Below are 21,341 nucleotides of genomic sequence, written 5' to 3'. Positions count from 1 at the left end.
AGATAATCCATAGATTTTCAGTTCAAAAGCTTTGACACATCAGCACAATTCTGAAAAGAGAGTGACAATCAAACAGATTTTCCTTGGCCTTGTAGTTTAAGCTTGGCATTTACATTTGAATGGTGATTCCTCCTACTTTCTGCAAATCTAGGAGGAATGTGTTGAGTTTTGCATTGCAGGCAAGTACTCTAAGTTTTCAGAAGTAGGAAGGATTAGAGTGATTAAGCTGTAGTCTATCAGCCTTGAGTCCCGTTTTCTCCCAGAGCTTTTAAAAGCTGTGTGTGTCTTGAAATAGCAGAAGGCCACAGTTATACCTCAAGGTTTGGATGAGTATCAAGAAAATAATAATATTTCAATAAATTTCTACTGAATATGGTTTCAGATTTCTAGGAACTCAGATTGTACTGAACCCCTATTTCCAGAGCTAAAGTGTTTAAAACTGTCTTAAGAGACATTCTTCAAGTCTACCCAAGAAAACTCAATGACACAAAAGGGCTTCTCTCCCTATGTTGTCAGTGCTCCCACCTCCTTTATATGCACACTTAATCTCAAAAATACTAATCAAGCACAAACATGGCATTATAAGCAGGTAAAATCACACATTTACACAGCAGCCACTGTGAACTTTATTAAGAAAATAAGTGTTTGCCAGTTAAACCACCATGACTTTACTTCTCCGGTTACTTGTAGAGAATCAGTTCCTTCTGGAAACCCTTATTGCCAGATAAATGTTGAATCACTGGCAATGTATGCTCTCCTTGGAACTCTGGCAGCCTTACCATGAAAAGAACTATATACACCTTTGCAAAATGCAAAGTAAGCAACACATCTTTCATTCAAGCGAAGTTATTCTTGAGGCAGATACCATGCTAGACAAACAGCAAGAACACCTTTATATTAAGCAATCTTTTTTGTTGTGACAGTTCCACAAAATGAAGTGTAATCTGTGAGGGTAAAATGTCCATAATGTATCAGTTACGCATTCTCTTTGTGTAGCTGTGTAGTCAAGTCTTGTTTCTCAAGCTGGAGTGGTTGAGCTAAACCAAAACACAGCATGATGATCCATCTTCATGAAAATGTCCTGTTGCTAACGCATCTGCTTTTGCCTCCTTCCCTATTTAATAGTCTTATGCAGTCCCATGCACTAGAAGTCAGGACAAGGCTTCTTCATTCATCTAGAGTCAGAGTTAATATTCAATCCTCTAAGCAACTCAAGAGTTCATACACATTTCTGAAAAGAAGTTGCCCATTCCTAAGTAATCCAACCATTACTAGTTCTTCAACTCCAGAAGTTGTTTTAGTTCCTTTTTCATCTTCAGCTTGTAGCCACGTGGCAAAATAGTATTGTCGTGGGCTACCTTAGGTAGTATTTAATCTTTATTACTAGCTTCAGTAGATTGCCCGAGGATTTTTTGTACTGTAGTAGGCTTCACATGCAGCTACATAAGCAGATTCTGGGAAGAAATCATCATGGTATTCTGCTAAAAACCTAAGAAGAAAGCACATCAAAAAAAGAACAAAATATACAACATTTAAGAGAAAAGCCATTTTCAAATTAATTTTTAAACTCAGCAAAACCACAGCCTGGGAATTAAGAATTACTGCATTTTGAAAGTTGGCATACAAAAGACTTGCCCTATTTTTACAAGTTCTACAGCTTTTCCTTACCATTCTCAAATCAAATAGTAATTAAAAAAGCTGCTTAAACAAAAAAAAAAAAAAAAATTGAAGCTACACTCAGAAAAGAATGTGAAGAACTATGAAGACAGAATTTAAAAAAAACAAAACCGAAAGTGAAGAGATCTGTCTGCAACTTCCGGCAGTGACCTGCTCAGCACAGTATTTTCATTTACGTCAAACCCAGGATTTTCAGTTATCACTATGCAGTATCTTATGTAAGTGCCCAGTAACCATTGAGCCAAACTGTACCTTTTAAGGCAAGCAAACTTATGATTTGTTGTTTCATGTGCCTGTGCATGAGGGTCTCCACCTCTCAGAAGTATCTGATTTAAATATGGCTCTCAAAGACAAAATGCATCCGTAAATCCGGTTCCCTAATTTCAGATTTCTGCAAGATGGTCCTCAAATACTACTGAAACAGCCAAGCAGCCAGTATTTTATCATGTCTTCCTGCTCTGCTAGCATACAACTCTACATTCAGCCCTAAACCAAAGAAAAACACTGTTGCTACTAATACCAGCTACAAACAGCTAAAATGACATTATACTTTCTGCTCCTTCTTTTGTATACAAAGATGCCACATATGCAAGTGGGGGCAAACAGGCAAAATGGCTCTTAAACCATGAAGTATATGATCAAGCTGTACTTCAGGAACACAGCACCCCACTCCCCCCCCCACCCCCAAAAAAAAACCAAAAAAACAAACCACCAAACAAAACCAGAACAAAACAAAACCCACATTATACTCAAAAATACCTGGATGTTAAAGATCAGCATCAATGATCATGGCAAAATGCTAGCCACAGGTTCTCTGTGTTAAAGCAGGAAGCAATGGAAACAGGGAACAGTGTCATTTGCAGAATCTAGTTCTCTCAGAACCCCTGGCTAGGGAGATGACTTCACTATTGGAAATTAAAAACAAGCAGTTTTCCATAACCAATACTCTGGACACAGAAAGTCCAAATTGAAAAAAAGTACAGGCGACTGCAATTAAAACCCCACTGTTTCTGCAGCAGTTACACTAGCTGAACTAGGCTTGTCCTTTGATCTTAGGCGAGCCAAACCATCAAAGAATACTGACAAAGATTCTCCATACAAGGCAATCTAAATTTTATCCGGAATATATTAATTGCTGAGAGGTCTTGTCATTAATACCATCCACCACCTACTTTCCTAGGTTTATCAGGACATAAGTTGCTCTAATACTTTATGGTTTGTTTTGGACTTTTTTTTTCCCATGAGATAAGAGATATCCCTTAAAAACAATTCAATGATACACAGAAAGAGTTCACACAATCAGATCCTCCTGATTTTGCAGAAAATGTGTAAGTCATTTGCACTACACACACATCACTTATCCTAAGAAAACCGCTACAAAAGAGTACCAACATTGCAGCAACATGGAAGTTAATAAAATACCCAAGTCATCAACTGCTATAATCTCTGACTGTAGTTAGCAATAAATCACTGTCTGGGATATGTGGGGTTGGTAAGAAGTGAGTATGAGAAGGCCTAAAGCTTCACTGACTCAAGTCTAACTTTTAACATACTTAGATTGTAGAAGATTAAGATCAGCCACCCTTGAATTTAATAGTGTTTCATTAACATATATTAATGTCTTGAAGAGATAAACAAACTACAAAGTCATTGTGTAACGTTCTATAAAACACAGTACCAAGTGCTAGATCATATAAAGGAGTACATTTAAAAAAAAACCTCAGTAAAAACAAAGGAACCTTCAGAGGACATTGAATAACTGACAGTTCCAAGAATTTTAAGGCCATGTAATGGGAAACAGGTTTATTTTCTCTCCGGACTTTGCTTAAGATCATTGGTCATAAATGCCAGTTTGGTGCAAGCTAAAGTAACAGCTTGTAAGGATGAGAAATGTTTGGTGAGATGCTTGCAGCACAGCTAAGAAAGGCAGAATGCATGCAGTCAAATGTACGCTTCTTTGTTCTTATTGTAACAGTTGTGAAAACCAAAATACCCCAGAGCTAGGAAATACAAATTACTTTCTGCAGAGAAGTAAGAGGAAAAAGGCAGAAAAACACATGATCAGCTTCTGTTCCAATCACTTGTATATCTTTCCCTATACAGAGAGCAGTGACCCTTCTGAAACTGCATTGTATTCAAACTAGATCACAGTGCAGAAAGCTAGCACAGAAATATTAAGTCTTTCAAGACTCCTAGGTACTGGATAACTGCTAATGCTTTGCTTTTAGAAAAGCTGAAATAACACAAAAATCAGTTACACTGGTACCACTGCAAGTCATGAGCCAAGATTTAAAAAACAGAAGCAGCTGTACTTAGCAAGCAGAGCCAGTGTTCAGTTATAGCTCAGAAAGCACATTGCTATTAGATATTCAGCTATTCAGATATTGTTTCATTACTTTCAACTTATAAATCTGATAAATTCAACCACCTGTTGCATTGCCTTTTCCATTTTTAGACTTTTACAGAGTTCGTATGTATACACCTACACAGTGAAACTGCTTATGAGTAACCCATTTTTGAGACGCACAGTCCACACAGACATCCAGATTTAAGACTGCATACTTTTTCTCATCATGAGCACCCACAAAAAGAATACCTATGCCTTACACTCGTGCTCATGAGGTACATAGAGGTAACATGGCACAGTGCGGCTATTTCCCTCTCTACCACAGGTTCCTAGAAGAGCAGTGTTTCAGAAAGGACTAGAGGGGATGCAGACAAGGGAAACAAACATGTGGGCAACCTAGCTTGCCGAATTCTTATGTTCTGATCCTCAAGTGCGGCATTCTGTAAGCAAGCTTATCTTAGGTGACTCCAAGCAAGACCCTCCCAAATAATACCACCACCTAGCTGAGAGCTATCCAGGCAAATCTACCAGAAAGAGCCACAGAACTATCATTACCCACATTAAAAGGCCACTTGACACATACGTGAGAACATTTCTCAACAGTGTCATTGAATTAACAAGCTTTAAGAGTGTCATCTGGTAGTAAAACCTTACCTGAACAGTCTCTGCATGAAGAAAAACCATTCTAAACATGAACTAGCATGCATAAATAAGCTCAGAGACAGCTTGAAAAATGTGAAAATTACAAAGAAAGGAAAATTTTAATCATTCTAAGAAGGACAACCTCAGCCATAGAAGTATAAGAATACAGAGTTAAGAGGAAAAGTTTCCAGCTAGGTGACATTTATATACTTTTGCTGCAGAGTTCAGGAAGGTAAGCAGATGCTTTGATGAGATCAGTGGTCTGGGCTAGATGCTGTTTGAAAAGCAACTGTAATGATCTATAGGCATTTGCTTAAAAAACATGATGGATCCTAACTCTGTGAGTACCTCATCAAAAGAAATGTCATGTGCAGATTAAGACGCTACCTCTTCTCTGAGACTACAACTTGAAAGTAGGATTTGAAAGCTTAAAAGCTTACTTTCACACAAAAGTGTATGCCACCACCTGACCCTCACCCCTTCTGGTGATAAGACATTTCTCCATCTGGAAGACTCTTTGGGGCAAAAGCTCACCAATACGAAGCTCATCATAACCCCAATGCAATCAACAGAACAAATGAAGCGAGAAATTTCAGATGTTCACTCTCATAATCAGTATCACAAGAACATGTCAAAGGAACAAACAGGTTTGTTTTATTGACTGGACTCTTGTCACTCATTCACATACAGGAACAGAGATAATCTTCCTGGGCCTTTAAAGGGCAAGCACAGATAGCTCTGAAGACGTGAACGTAACATCTCCAGTAACCAGGCTGAGTGAGTGAAAATTACAAGTGGTATCTTCTAGCAGACCTTTTGGGAAAACAGTCTTAAAACTGCTCAATACAGGAATCCTTAGTTGGTCTTGAGGATGAAAACCCACTTTTGGCAATGCCAGCACAGATCCCAGAATAAATTCATTAGGGCTGCCTTCTAAAAAAGCTATCACAAGACATTTAAAATATTTTGGGAACCTCTCACTTCAGACACATGACCCAAACCTCTCCTTTACACCCCCAGGCACCTGATAATTTGGTAAACAGAAGAGAGTCAAGAAGAATAAGCACACACAAGCAGATTCTGCAGATCAACCAGGTAAACAAAAACCTATTGGAAATAAACCATATAATACCAGGTACTCATTGATCAAGAAGCATTCAACATAAAGGTGGCAAAAGTTTGAGAGGTCCCAACAAGGCAGTTACCTTTCTACCTTTTCAATGATCAGTGAAGCCCAAATAGAGCAATAGTAATGACCTAAAATATGGCATATACATTCACTGTGCAAGAATTCCTTCAAAGCACTTCAAAACCTAGAAAACAACATTAATTTGCCTGCCTCTAAACCCACACCTGTCCACATTCAACCTTGACTTTCTTACAGATAGGCTCCAATTCCATAAAGTTTTCTAGTATGTCAGAATTGCTATGCTGCATAGATATTTTTTGCCAAGTAACAAGTTAATCCCAAAATTGAGGTGGAAAACCTCTAATCAATATAAGTAACAGCAGCAGTATTGCCTTCTTCATGATCTTTCAGAAAGTGTTTTATCAGTTGTCTTAACTTTACTAAGTCACAGTGAACAGGACTTCAGTCACAAGCAACTTCACCTAAATAAAGATGCTTTCTATTCCATTCGCCACATGCAATGCTTGATTTTTTTTCATTCTTAGACCACTAATAACCTCTCATTAATTGCACATTAGCACAGACTAGTGGTCATAATTCACCACTGCAGTTACTACACTCAAAAAGTGCTGTGCTATTAAAAAAAAAAATCTATTTCTTAAAGTTACTTCAAAAACTTTGTCATTTTCCTATATACACATCTTATTATCACAGCCTTCTAATTTGGTCATGTTCTGACTTGGCTTCCTTCTCATAAAACACTCAACATAAATAAAATACTTTTAAGTTTAATACTTTTCAACCCATGAAGCTCAGTGGGACGATAAAAGCACGTAATGGAAAAAATGAGATCCTGAATTTTAAATATCAGTGGGTTTTTAACAAGACCAACGTCTTTGACCATTAAGAATGCAGCTTTCCACAATATGAAATACTATATTGGCCTCATCTGGAAAAACTTATTTGAAATTTTAGAAGTGTCATTTTAGAAATATTTCATCACTTACCCATTATTCTGTATTTCATGAAAGTCTAAATACCTACGGCTTTCTGAAGTGTTGTATCATTTACTTGCCTTTTTTTGTTAAAATGCAAATGACATTGACTTAAATTACCTCCCTGAAGATGGGTCTTGCTATTTTAAAAACAGACATGTTATATTCTCCTAATTTTTAAGTATCTCCTACTGGTCAACAGCCCTGACAAGTGACCTCTTGATTCCAATAGTTTGCCAAGTCAAGGCTGTGTTCAAATCAATGGAAACTGCAAACCAAAAACTGTCATCTTCTTGTCTATCATTTCTCATCACTTAAGAAGCCCCTGTAGGCATGCTAGGCACCACACAATATAGAAAATTCATTCATCTAGTTCCAACCCCTGTTACCATGGGCAGGGACACCTCTCACTAAACCAGGTTGCTCAAAGCCCAGTCCAACCTGGCCTTGAACACTGCCACGGCTGGGGCATCCACAGCTTCTCTGGGCAATTTCTGGCAATTTCTTCATGTTTTCCATGAAGAAATTTTCATTATGCACACTTCTAGAAAGCTGCACTAAGCACAAACGGTACAGCTTTTACATATTATGAAAGTCAAAAAGATGCATTTGATACATCCCTTAAAATATATGTTGTCTGGGCAACTGAGATCAATCTTGTCTAGCAGCAGTATGAGGGCATGACTGAAAAATAGTACTTATGTAGCATCTCAAAGTGAATTTAACGTATCTATCAAGTACTGAGCAAACTCAATAAAACAAGCTTCCAGACAAAGTGTTATTATATTAAATAAGTCTCAGTTTTTCAGCCCACATGAGAGTAATAGTACAAATGCTAAATGCAACTGCAAATTTTACCCATAAAGATCACAATTCAAAATTAAATCAGTATCTATACTAGAACTAAATCAGTTGTGTACCCCATGAAAGATTTAAAAATACATAGATCTGCTTATGTTTGAACTACTCTACCCAGAATTCAAAGAAGATTCAGAAACAGCTTTATTAAAGCAAACAGATAGCTTCAATCCCTTATCTGCTATTAGAAAAATAAAGAAAAGGAGGGTACTTCAGCTTGTCACAAGAGCAAGTCACTAAAACAAATCAGGCAATCTTAAGTAAATTGGTTGCTATCATCTAGTGCATACAGACTGTGTAGGACAGTTCTTACCTTTCAAAAGGTAAGCCAGAATAGAAGTGACAGAAAATATTTTTAATAAACATCCATTAATCCTTTCATTCCCCAGAACAAGAAGACTGAACGTGAAAATTGAAGATATAGTACAAGATATCACCTCAGCCTCAAGTTTTCTCTTGTGATGAGAAACAGACAACACAGTATTTCTGTGACAGAAGTCTGAACAAGCTTCTAGAAAATGTAATTGTTTGACCTATTTCAATAAAATATAAAACAAAGAAATAAATGCCCAAATGAAAGATGTCCTAAAGCACCATGAATACATGTTGAAAAAAACCCTAGTCATTTGCACTGGTTTCTATGTTACCTATTTGGATACACAAGCAGTAGCATATCCAGTAAGAAAACTAGTCCAAGAAGAATATTTATGACAAATCTACCTAGGATGGAATGATTCCTACAGCAGTAACTGTAACTTGGAAGCTTTTTCAGGAAGGTTCTCAATTTGAACAAACCTGGTGAAACCACAGAAATCAATATATTCAGCATAGAAAAGAAATGTTGAGAATAGCATTAGCAAAACATAAATGACACTGGCTTAGAGAGCACTTAAAAAAACCACACAGCCCTCAAAAATTTTATTGAACTAGATATGCAATACCCACACTATGTTTGGCTTGGGGTGCTCATTTTGGTTTAGTTGTAGTCTGGTCTTAAGGACAGAATTCCCACTAGTACTGGGGCACACTTCTGGTTGTGTTTTCCAAAAGAAATCTAGCTTCTGTTTGCAGAGCACCCTGCAGTACAACACAACTCATGGTAAGTGGGAATTACCAAGAGATTTGCTTCAAAAGCACAGTTCTACCTGACCTAAAAATCCTGCTGTAGAAATGTCTTCTGATTTTTTTCTGTTTTAAATTTCTATTTATAGATGACTACACATTATAACAAGATAATCAAATGGAAAAGTAAGACACATACGAATACTACCACTAGAACTTTCAGTTTAATCATCTCCCTGCTTGTATGGAGGCTGCAGAACACGTTTCCTCACCACAGATCATCCATGCAATGGGTATGAAAAAACTCCACTTAAGATGCTAAAGAGACCTGCTCTGCCCAACACAGAAGAAACTAAACAGGCAGAGGTCTGGAAACCCGATTTGATCCACAGCGAGTTAAGCACCCTCGATAACATTCATTCCAAGCAAAAACAGGTTTCCAACAATAAGCACCAATCCTGTCATGTTTAACTTAAACACAGACTGAATACTAACTAGTATGTGACAAAATAGAGCTGTAAAAAGAAATAACTCAAAAAATTAAATGTTTTGAGAGAAAAAAAATTGTAGAAATTTTGACATTTGAGACATCTTTCATAGTAAATTTAAAAATGAAGTAAAAACATTTCAAAGTTTTCACCTCCCTCATCTCTAATAGGACTTTTGATATGCTAGTGCTGCATCATGTTACTTTTCAGTATGTGGCTACGTAGAAGAGTCTTTGATCAAAATTAAATTAGAAATTCCACATTTGTTCCAGATATTTACCATTTACATCACTTTCTCCTGAAAGTTTTTCTTGGCAAATTTATTTTCCACTGTATTGGTGCTGCACAACACAGTAATGGTGCTGCACAACACAGTAACACACTAGGTATCTAACCACCACTACTGCAATGTCACCCAGAACTACTAACTAGAGTACCTGACTGACAAAGGTGACCATGGTGCAGGTATGACCATACTGATTCCAGCTGTGAAGCTGGTGTGGTAAGAAGGAGTCTAGGTAGGTCTACAAGCCCCTGCACTGCCCAACAGTTCAAGGCTCAATTAGGACAGATATTTCTTTTAAAAATCTACCATAATTAAAAACACATTCTAAAGCACAAGTTTATTCCCCTGCTAGTACTGATGCACCATCAAAACTCTCAGATTATGCTGTCAAAACCAATAATGCAGTTTGTATTTCTTCATAAAACATGCTTCTTGGCCAAGTCAGAATTGTCATTCTATACATACTAATAAATGGACTTTTCTACTTCAGCTTTCTATCATCGTGTTTATCAAAATTTTAAGTAGGGAGCTCAGGTTCCTTGCAATTTGAATTACAGGATCAAAAGTCTTGTTTTAATCTTTATTGTAATTATTATTAGAATATAATAATTGTAACACATTCTTATAGTTACAAAACATTAATATCTTATTTTAAAAATCCTTTGTCATTCCAGGACACTTAGATCTATGCAACAATGCAAACACTGCTGTAGTACACTGTGTCACATTACCTCAGAAACATTTCAAAGTGTTTTACTAAGGCCTTCAGGTTTTTGTCAGGAAAGCACATCTTCCCCAGGATTTCTGGTAGCTTTACTGTAAATAAGAGAAATGATGTTTACACCTGTTCTTGTAAAAACAACTTCTAATTCATTTTATCCATTCTACAGAAAACAATATAAGAATTTCTTCTCCCTACAGCCTCCACTTTTCCTTGCAAGCAATTCACTGATCTTTCAAAGCCCTACTGAAAAGAAGCATGCTGGGAAAGTGAATGCTGCTTGGTTTAATGCTGTTTGATAGCATATTGGAAGTAATGCTTGTTTGCTTTTGTTAAATGAAGGCTTATAAAGCCAGTAAAAGATAACCAAATTTATGAACAGCCTAAGAGTTTTAAATAGATTAAAATGGGCATTTCTCCTAGAATAAAAGTAAATGCAATAAAGCAAGCAGAAAACCATGCAAATACAATCACAGGAGCAAGGGATGGAGCAGACTTTTGCATCAGTTTACCAAACATTCGTAGCAAATGTTGAGAGCCATATATATATGATGGAGGTGGTGGTTGATCACTTGGTGGATAGTTTTCTGGCATCAATTTCCAGGACAAAACCTACACATAAAACATTAAAGATTTCATAACTAACATTTTATAGCACCACAGAACTTCAAAATCAAAGATGAAATAAGTAATACAAAAAAAACCTTTTCTGAAATGTAACTAATATGAGGTACACAAAACTTTTAATCATGGAATCCAGAACAGTAACATACAAATCTATTACCTCATTCAATTCATTGTTTCTTCTTCCTTCGAAGCCAGTAAAAACCGCACTCCCCTCTTTGCTAGGAGTCAAAGTTATAGGTGAAGATGATCCACTATGGACAGGGGTTTCTTCAAAAAAGAAATAAAAAGAAATCAGAAATAAATTTTAGAATTTGTTTTATGTAGCTATAAGCCATTAAACATAACTAAAGTCTGCTGCTATTTTTTTTAACATATTAAACACTGGAATTTAATAAATGTTACTCTGAAGAAGGTTCACAGAAAAGCAACTCTCTGAATTCTGTTGAGAAGTGCAGTACCAAAGTACTGAAGATACTGCTTTGTATTTTTCCATTTGGTACAAGACCTCAGAGATAAATAATGGATATGGTAAGTAATGAATTCACACTTCATTCATTCAGTTCAGAGTCTACATTGCGTTAAAAAACAAACAAACAAAAAATTAACCAACCAAACAAACAAAAACAAAACCCCCAAAAAACAAACAGGACTTAAATCTTGCTTAGGGCGACAATTTAGAGCAAAGCTTACTTTTTTCCAGATGCAAGAAGAGCTTTGGCATAGAAGCTGGGGTCTCAAGATGCCGTCGTTTAGGCTGTGGGGAAGCACTGCTTTCCGATAACCTGTCACAGTTAGAGCTATGACGTGTGGAGCGTCTCAGTGACTGCAGAATTTCAGGTTCAGCTTTTCGCCTTTTTGGTGTGGCTGGCTCCCCTGTTGCAGGCTGGCTGTCGGTTGACTGGGGAGTTGGTGGGTTCAACAGAGGAGGACTTGGAGAAAGCTCCTCCTGATTTCTAGGAAACAAAGGCAGTTTTACAGAAGTGCCTGTAAAAGATAACGGCTCTTCCTTCAAAAGACACTCTTCAAGTTTCACATGTCTTGTTAAATACTTACTCAGATTACAGTTTCCTCCTAGTAACTATCAAAGTGGTGAGGCCTTCTTGCAAATACTATTTTCCAGAAGTGATTTTTTTTTAATTTAAAAGCTAATGAACACAAATTTACACTTCAGTGTAATTTTTTCCCCCACGAAGTTGCAGCATAACTCTGTATCAATCAATACAAATCCCTTTTGCAGTTGCCCAGATGAGAATTCAGGTTCCAAATTCTGAATTCAGGCAAGTTAATTCACAGAAGAGTTCACCATTTTATCAGGACAATTTTTAAGTCAAAGTCTGTGAGAAATCACCCTATGCTGCACACATAACCACGTTCCATTGCATTTTCCAGAGAAGATAAGTAGTACCAGACTTCTTAACTACCTGTTAGTATTTGTTGAGTTTTCTTTGATGGGAAGAAAGAATTTTGATGAAGTCACCTTCTTAAACTGAGCTTGTTCATAAGGATAGAGCAAAATTAATGGAAGTGTGAAGTCAAAGGTTATTCTCAGCCCATCCACCATCTCTTTACATAGCTCAACACTAGAGGGAAAAAAAAAAAAAAGAAAAAAAGAGAACAGAATTATGAATTTCAAAGTTACGTGTCAAAATTTTTCAGTGCAGTTGTAGGAAAGTCCCCTTTAATATACATCATTAACATCTTAACCAGAATATAGTTATTTCATCACTAAGTAATGATATGCACACTTAAAGAAAACTGATTGCTGTAAGTAACTTCAGACATACAGATGTTAAAACTCTGCTTAGTAAAGTCTAAGAAAATCATACAATTGTTCTGTTGCTTTACTATTTACTGGATTAATAAAATTAACTCTATAGTAAATTAAGTTTTGTCAGATTTTTTCCTGGAAGCATTACTGTGCTTTTCAAAGTTCACTATGCTGAAAACAAGGCACCTGCCAGAAAAAATATTTAAAGGACTGAATCTCTGTCTAACAGGCACATGCAGAATTTGATCTATAGCTGTTGAGATTCAGTTAAAGACTGTGTAATATCCATTGACCCAACAAACTAGATGGATTTGCAATGGAGATCAGTTTCCAATGCTCCAGTAACCAAAACATTACATATAGAGGCTACTAGGAATTTAAATTTTAGCCTTGTGTAAAAGACTTCCAGTGTTAGGAGGTGAGTAGTTATCCTGCTACAAACAGAACCCAGAACACTGAGTGCAGCCTACCTCCAACCTCTCTCCTCTATGAAGATATTAATCTCTCATGTTTCAAATATATGTGTACAGTAACAGCAATTTAATTCAGCCAAAGTGACCCACGTTACGAACCCCATACCCCATCTTGCCATTCCATACAACCTGCTAAAAATACTGCCTTTTTTTTTTTTTTAACACTACATATAAATTAAGTCAGGGAGATCATCAGGTGCAGAAATTCTATCACATCCAAGAAGATCAATTACCTTCTGTGTTAGCACAGTAAAGGCAATACTAGACAGTTGTCAGCTGCATCTCTCCTATTTAATGGATCACTGAACTTATGTAAGTTCTCCTTATCAAAGCACCATCATTATAGAGGAAGTCACTTAAACATACACCTTTTTTTAGAAAAAAAAAAATTGCAATGTGCGTACAACCTTCTCTTCTTATTTCTGATGTCTCATGTAACTTCTTGTTTGGGAGATTTTATTACAAAGAAGGAAAGAATCATTAATCTGACACCAGTATAAATCTAGGCACTCATAGACCAAAATACTGCAAGGAATAGCATTATTATGCACCATCGAAATAGAACTTCGTAACAAAAGTCAAGATTTCTCTTTGATAAAATACAAGATTTCACCACAGTGTAGACTTCAGTAAGGAAGCAGCCTCATCTGATATTGAGAATATTTAATATAACAAAAGAAACAAACAAAAAAAATCCTGCTGCAAGGATGCAGGCTTAACACACTGAATTTGGAATTCAAGTTTTGTCAACTAAAATCACCTGCACTTGGGAGTTCTTTATGAGGATTTGCATAAAATTTTTATCCTATATAAAATTTGAACCTGTTCAGTTTTACTCAAGCAGGGTATTCTCACATCAGATATGCTCTCTGTGCTGAGAAACTGATTCTGAAACAGGTCACAATATTTGCAAGAACTTACACTATAAAAGACAATATTAAGGTTTTTGCATTATGACTTTTCAGAGTATAGGGACTCTCCCACTGATAAACTGTCAGTGTTACTGTACTTTAGGTATCTGTCAAAAATTTTAAGCCCATAAATAGACACACATCACAGTATAACATAAGTGAACAGTCTTGAAACAGAACACAGAATGCAAGGTCACTTTTCTAGCAATAAAGGTGGACTAAAGATTACTTACTTCTTCTCTGGTGGCACATAATGAAGATTCATATTAGCATGTGGAGTCATCTGATGGTGCCGAGATCTTTCATTGGCTGAAAAAGCAGCATTAATAGCAAAATGTTTCACGTATGACTCCAGGATTGTTATTATGTTTGTCTGACAAGGAAGCTTCACTAGCTGAAATAGAAACAGCAAATTAATGTCTTAGAAAAACAGTCAGCAAGTACCAAGCTAAAACAGGAGCTTGTAACATACTAACTAGTTTAATAAGCCTCTATTGCATGAAGGTATTTCAGGTGTGATTAATTTCAACCCTTAAACTACATTTTTGATCAATCCTTTATAAACATCTGGACAAACAAAACCATGGTCGGATAACAAACTTATATTTCCAGCTTTAAAAAACAATCTGCACTCTAACATACAACTGTGTACTGAAATGTACGTTCTTAAACACAATTACAACTCACTGTTTTAGCTATAAGAAGTTAGCTCCCTACACTCTTTACTCTTCCTTACTGTCTAATAAGTTTACCTTTCCAATAAATTTCAAAAAATCCCAGGAGTTATACACACAAAAACTACTCCTGCGGGTTGCCCTCCCCAACCCTCTGTGCACATTCATTTCATAGCTCTTATTTCATACCCGTTTTCTTCTATTAATATAGTAACAGTCTTCCTCAAGCTTCTTTTTCAAGACTTCAGGAATTTCTATGCTTATTGCTCTTTCTTCCATGTCCCTTTTTGTATGACTGTCTTGTTCTTCTTTCTACAACAGATCAGTGAAAGAAACAGTATTTGTTGTGCTTATGAATGTCAGTGAAAAAGAAGTTCAATACTTAGGATACAATAAAAGAATCAAGTTTTGTCATGCGAAAATAAAATTATATTATTTTATAGTAATTATTAAGTGGTTAGTAGCCTTACTGTAATCAGTTTAACAATACTGCTTTAAAGTCATTTGCAAATTCATGTTCTAAATCATTAAAATTTAAGCTTTAAACTTTAAATCTAGCATTCAAATAAGTATTTAACACAAAAGAATTCAATTTCTTAGGTTTTGCTGCTTCAGATTGCCCAAGCTGCAGCAATTGAGACCTTCAGAACAATTGTTTATGCTGTATTTCCTTTTCAATAATGTAGAGACAATACTATTTTTTTTATTTTTTAAGTCAGCCTTTTACATCTTAATGTAAGGCCAGAGCTGACATGACTGTTTTACAGTAAAACAGAAGCCAAAAAGATCCTGCTGCTATTCCTGCCATGGGCAAGGACACCTTACAGTAGACCAGGCTACTCAAAGCCCCATCTAACCTGGCCTTGAACACTGCCAGGGATGGGGCAGCCACAAGTTCTCTAGGCAACCAGTGCCAGTGCCTCACCACCCTCATAATAAATAATTTCTTGCTAATATCTAAATCCACCCTATTTCATCTTAAAGCCATCCCCACTTTGCCCTGTTACTACATGCCCTTGCAAAAAGTGCCTCTCCAGCTTTCTTGTAGGCACCCTTTAGGTACTAGAAGGCTGCTCTAAGGTGTCCCTGAAGCCTTTTCTTCTCCAGGTTGAACAACCCCAACCCTCTCAGCCCGTCTCCATAGGAAAGGTGCTCCATCCCTCTGATCATCTTTGTGGCCTTGCTCCTCCTCTTATGTTGGCAGCCGCAGAGCTGAACACAGAAGTTCAAGTGGGCCCTCACTAGAGCAAAGTAGAGGGAAAGAATCACCTCCCTCAACCTCCTGAATATGCTCCTTTTGATATAGCCTGGCACATGGTTGGCTTTCTGGATTAACTCCAGCTAAATTACCAGCTGTAGCCTATATTTTATACATCTCAATTTCATCCACAGTTTCAGATACATCTGAATTCTATTAAGGAGCTCATGAACATACCATTTCTGTCCTCTCTTCTATGTCACTTTCTTCACTTTTTATTTCTTCATCTGTTCCTTCATCACTGTCATCAGAAGAAGAACTACTTATAGCTGTGTAAAAGAGATTTCAGATATTTATCTCGCATTACTACATTGCAGAGATTAAGACCAAACAATTTCAGGCATCAATTAAAATAAAAAAAAAAAAAAGGGGGGGGGAGGTGTTGGAGAGGGACAACCAAACAAAACCACCACAATTAGCTTGTTTGTTTGATAAGGATTAATAGTTCTTATTGAATTAAACACACGATTATTATTTACAACATACTATAAACTTTTTAAAAATAGAACACAACTTTACAGAAAATATTCTTGCACCCTTTCTAACTGAAAAAAACCAAATAAATTTTAAAAGCTCACTATATTACCAAACAACCACTGATCCATTTTAATTTAAAAGTCTGGATCTGTGTAGGAACAGTAAACATCAGTAAGTGCCAGACAGTGTTTATGGTGTCTTTCAAGCTACAAATCAAAATGCTGTGAAATAGAAGACCAGGCTTGAAAGTGAAATCAGCCCATTCAGCTGACATGAAACAGTCCTTCATGCCAGGTAGACTGGGGGGGGGTGGAGGGGAGATGGGACACAACAACACAACAAACAAAACCCAACAACATATACACACACACACACACACACACACCACCACCACCACTTCCTCACCCCACCTCCCCAACAAAACAAACACAAACCAACAGCAAAAAAATTCACTTACTGGTCCCTAAAATATGCAGGAACAGTAGCAGAGAAAGTGTCTTATATTCTAACACCAAGCAAAAAAAGCCTAGACTTCTTGCACCTATTAATGCTACACTAAACAAAGCACCATTAAGACGGGAAGTCACTAAGTAAAACAGCTGCGTGGAAGTGACAGAAGAAAAAGCCTCTGGAATACAAGAAAAAAAGCAGGAATTTAAACTTAATAGCTAATTAGCATTAAATGTAGTTCTTACTCTTCATATGACTGCTCCATGTATTTTAAATAGGACCATAATACTCTTGTGTCATCCTATGATCAAAAATTAAAGGCATCACACCTGCTATTAAAGAATGAAAACAAGCTCACAGTTTTCGCTACTCTCATCATTTTCTTCAGCAGGAAGGCTTTTTAATACAGAGTCAACACCAGGCAGCCTGCAACGCCTCTTCTTTCTTCCCTTTCTTCTCCTAAAGAACATAAAATGATTCACTGAAATTCAGCTAATATTATTTGTTTGTCTTAACCTAGCTAATTATATTACATGCAAATGCCCAGGAAACATAAGTTCATTAATTAATGTTGAAATAATTTGGACAATCCTTACTTGAGAGTGGATACCTTAATGTCTGTACATTACCTCGTATTGTGTTCTCAAATGGATCCTCAAAGCCATGGCCAATCAATATTAGATTACCTTTGGCTGAAAAATACTTCCAGTTTTCCTAAGTTATTTTTCAAGTACATTTCTTTGGGAAGATGTAGATCCAATACATAGATATTTGGCAGCAGCGGTTAAGAAGAGTACAGTTATTAAGCGTTAGTTGTTTAGTGTTATTTAATAACAATATGTAGGTATCAACCTCAATCAGATAAAAGTAGCTCTCTGGAATACACTGGCTGTACTGGGAAGCAGCATGAGCTTAGAGTCCAAAGTCACTTGCAGACACTGGGATGTATCTGTTTGAATCTGAAAATGAATCTCTCATTCATTTTGAAATCAAAAGGATTTCTTACATGCGAGCCACAGCCTTCCGTGCCAATTTACGCTGTAATCTGCGGTTTTCGTCTGTATCACGAAGAACATGATCTTCAGCTGCCCATCTATCCCAGCTAAGGGTAGGTCAAAAGAAAATTAACAACAGGTATGAAAGGTTTGCATCCTTTTGTATTCATGTGGCTTCAATTCTTGTGTTGCTATAATCTCTCAAACCCTGACTCAACATGCAATGGTGTTTGTAGCACTGACATATGCTATGAATCATCACAGCTGGAGACTGCGCTCATGTACTGGCTTTGATAACCAAACAATCCAGGTCTAGATTTAACAAGATATAAACTCAATATATTAATGGAAACGTAGAAGCCACAAGTATATACCAAAGACAGATATCCCATAAAGTTTAAACTTGTAGCTATCAAACTGATCCACTGAAATTTATGGATACAGACCAACATGTCAATATAAGCAAGTATATTAAAGGCATTCATTAAAGCAAAAATAATCCTGCAACATTTGATACTCTCTGCTATGCATTTTTTTTGCAGAGTAATATAGAAGAAATAGAAAGAACTGAAAGAACTGAAACTGCACATACTGGTCCTTACCTTCTATTCCAGCCGTTAAAATGGATCAGATATTCTGGAATCTTTCTGCCTTTCTCATCTTTTCCAACAATAATATCAACGATCTGGAACAAATATTAACAGCATGTATCAAAAAGCTTGAGAAAAAGTCGGCCTTTCAGTACTTAGGGAGCTTATGGACAATGGGAAAAAAAGCAATATTTATGATAATCAAACAGATCTACAATTTTGCCAGTGAATATTGACATAAGGAATGGATTATATTAAACAGTAAGAAAAACTAGCTGTTTTATTCAGCACTCTTAAAGTTGGGCATTGCTAACCCTCTTTGTCCTGTCCTCAAATGTCCCATGTTTTCAAGACACAAAAATGAAATGAAAAACAAGGTAGTATCACAACAAGGATAAGCAGATACACATCTGGGCTACTAACGTTTTATCCCATGTGCCATCTCTTCATACCTTCAAAGTAATGAACAAAATAGTTCAGAAGCACTGCTGTCTCAGAACAATACAGAATCTTAGCCACTAAACTTTAAAAGGCTTTGTGAATATCTGAGCCTTTGTTTCCTTCCTCTCTTTCATATACGTAAAACAGGCCCGTCTGAAAGGGCCTGCTCCTCAAAATGACATTTCAAGTGGATCATCAAGAGCAGCATCAGGACTAGTAATAACAAAGGAATTATTCTGCCTGCATTTCAGTGGCTCTCAATAGATCAGGTATCTCCAGACTCATGCAGTAGCTATGCTAATGTTTTAATTCGGGAATCCAGAATTCAGGAACTATTGATGGAGTCAAGGGCAGTTATGCTGGAGCTTGCAGTATCTGAAAGTAAAGGTGGCACTATTATTTTTCGTACTCGTGTTACCTCTATGGCTGGCAATTAAAGCTGTTGGGGCAGTCAGAACATACGAATACACATACAGACAAAAGGGGAGCCCAAAACATTACAGGAAGGCAGAGACCTTGATCGAAGATGTTTGAAAAACACTGGTCTACACAACTAGCAAGCTTGCAGCAAAAACATTTAGTCAAAAATCCAGTTTCAATCCTCCCATGTCATCCCTCTCTGCAACTAAACAAACAAAGAAACAGAACTGTTTGCAAACTAGGTACAGACTTCGAACGGAAAAAATATATCCTGTTTCCCACTAATAGCCAAAATCAGTATTATATTTACAGCAGTACAACTACAATCACTGTTACTGTGGCCTGGCCCAAGTGAGTCAGTCACCTCTTACTGCCACACTTACGGTCCACATACGTTTGTTAACGTATTCCTGTATAACTCTCCTGTACCACCAGTAGCATTTAAACCCCCAAGTAAAAGCAGGGGAGCAGGGAGGGGGAATAAATCAAGATCTGCTACAAAAAGCTCAGGAATTAAAGTAAGATTTCAGAATTACTTTGCAGGTGTTCAGCCGAGAACAGAAGGGGGGAACCGCGTCCGTCACTTCCAGAGCCACTCAGCAGCTCCGTTCTCTACCAGCAGCGACAGCAAGGCCCGACAGCCGGACTACACTCCTCCTTCGTCACCCGGGCAGCGGGACACCCCCACCCGCAGTGGGAAAGCCCAGAGACCCGTACGAGGCTTCTACCCGCCCCCTACCCCAGTGCGGAAGAGCGGATGTGAGGTGGAAGAGCCGAGCCCCACGGGGGACCGTGCTGAGGCGGCCAGGGACGCTGATGGCGGCACAAGGGCGGGAAGGGAAGAAGAGGCCCAGTGGCCACAAGCAACGCCTCGCTTTGTCTCACATCCCGTGACGGCGAGCGCCCCCCTCCCCGCGGCCTCTCCGCCTTCTCTTCTCTCCCCGGGCCTGCGTCCGTTCCCGGCCAACAAGCACTGCTAGCGGAGCTGCCTCCCTCCCTCTGCTTGCTCTCCGCCTGAATCCCCAGCTGCTTCCTCAGCCGCCTCCCGCCCGGGGGCGCCCGCAAGCCCCAGCGGGAGAGTTAACGGCAGCGCCGGCCCCGCCCCGCCGCGCTCCCTCCCGCCCGGCCACGGCGGAAGCGGAGGGGGTGGAGGAGGGAGTTAGCTATAAGGGGATGAGTAGGGCAGGGTCGCGCGCGGTGTGTCACCTTGGCATCATAGAGCACTTTGGCTTTGGTGGGGTCGGGCTCGAAGCACAGTACTCTCTCCCCACGGTGGAACTTAAATTTCATTCCCCGCGAGGTCATTTGTTCATCATGGCGAAAAGGAGAAGAGCCACGCCCCTCCGATGGAGGAGGTGCTGCGGCTGGGCCCGCCCTGCCTTAGGCAGCGGGCGGGACGGACGGACAGGGACCGGGGGCTCCATTGAGAGCTTTTTGCTGAGCTCTCCGTGTACCCCGTGAAGCTGGGGTGTCCTTTCGTACCAGCCCACGAGGTTCCCGGCACGGGAGTCGGCCGCGGGAGGGGGTAGTGGTGAGGGGACATGTGCTTCCGGGCGGGAGGGCGGCCACCTGGGCTGCGTGGGGCGAGAGCTCTAGGCCATACTGAATCATCCGGCTTTGCCGCTCCCGTGAACATGGCGGCGCCCGCAAGAGCAGGTGCTGGGGAGTGTACGCGCGTTCTGAGAACATCAGCAGCCCTTTCCTCCGTTACTGCTTCCCTTGAACATCACCCCACAGTCCCCATTCCCTACGCTGTTTCTGGTGGTCTCCCGTAAGCAAACAGCCTCCCTGTACTCCAAAGATGCTTTTCTTATACATTGCAACCTCCCTCAACGGTTTGCTATTGCTTTTTCAGCCTTCCTGTGAGAAAACAAATTAGAAATAAAGAGGGTGTTGGCCTAGAAATGCAATTACCTCAAGTTTGATTATCTTTCCAATGCTCAGTTTAAAAATTCTGATGTCTCAAACAGGATGTAAATTGTGGAAATCATCATCAGTTGGCAGTTTTCTTACTCATGTACTTTCTGCTGACTGTAGCTTGGAAAGTGCTGA

At 38.5% G+C, this 21,341-nt stretch overlaps 1 protein-coding gene across 4 annotated transcripts in view; it reads right to left on the bottom strand.

Moving 5' to 3' along the window:
* Nucleotides 1-20,647, bottom strand: part of MSL3 (MSL complex subunit 3) — a 49,044-nt gene extending 28,397 nt beyond the window's left edge. Inside the window, exons 1-13 of one of the 4 annotated variants that reach the window (XM_061364434.1) lie at nucleotides 20,496-20,645; nucleotides 18,441-18,523; nucleotides 17,850-17,945; nucleotides 17,202-17,302; nucleotides 16,094-16,185; nucleotides 14,848-14,970; nucleotides 14,218-14,378; nucleotides 12,254-12,412; nucleotides 11,523-11,785; nucleotides 10,990-11,099; nucleotides 10,718-10,817; nucleotides 10,216-10,300; nucleotides 715-1,489 (exon numbers count right to left, since the gene is read on the bottom strand). In XM_061364434.1, the coding sequence (XP_061220418.1) occupies nucleotides 1,390-1,489; nucleotides 10,216-10,300; nucleotides 10,718-10,817; nucleotides 10,990-11,099; nucleotides 11,523-11,785; nucleotides 12,254-12,412; nucleotides 14,218-14,378; nucleotides 14,848-14,970; nucleotides 16,094-16,185; nucleotides 17,202-17,302; nucleotides 17,850-17,945; nucleotides 18,441-18,523; nucleotides 20,496-20,594 (1,572 nt within the window). In that variant the 5' untranslated portion in view covers nucleotides 20,595-20,645 and the 3' untranslated portion in view covers nucleotides 715-1,389. Of the gene's footprint in view, nucleotides 1-714; nucleotides 1,490-10,215; nucleotides 10,301-10,717; nucleotides 10,818-10,989; nucleotides 11,100-11,522; nucleotides 11,786-12,253; nucleotides 12,413-14,217; nucleotides 14,379-14,847; nucleotides 14,971-16,093; nucleotides 16,186-17,201; nucleotides 17,303-17,849; nucleotides 17,946-18,440; nucleotides 18,524-19,825; nucleotides 19,947-20,495 lie in introns of those variants that run through there. The other 3 variants (XM_061364438.1, XM_061364435.1, XM_061364436.1) reach the window with 3 other exon arrangements.
* Between the last annotated feature and the right edge of the window lie 694 nt (nucleotides 20,648-21,341).

Source organism: Neopsephotus bourkii, unplaced genomic scaffold (genome assembly GCF_033783945.1).
Source record: "Neopsephotus bourkii isolate Nb327-2 ecotype Australia unplaced genomic scaffold, CSIRO-AGI_Nbou_v1 NB_1234, whole genome shotgun sequence".
Taxonomy (NCBI): Eukaryota; Metazoa; Chordata; class Aves; order Psittaciformes; family Psittacidae; genus Neopsephotus; species Neopsephotus bourkii.
This window is presented reverse-complemented; position numbering and strand designations above follow the sequence as displayed.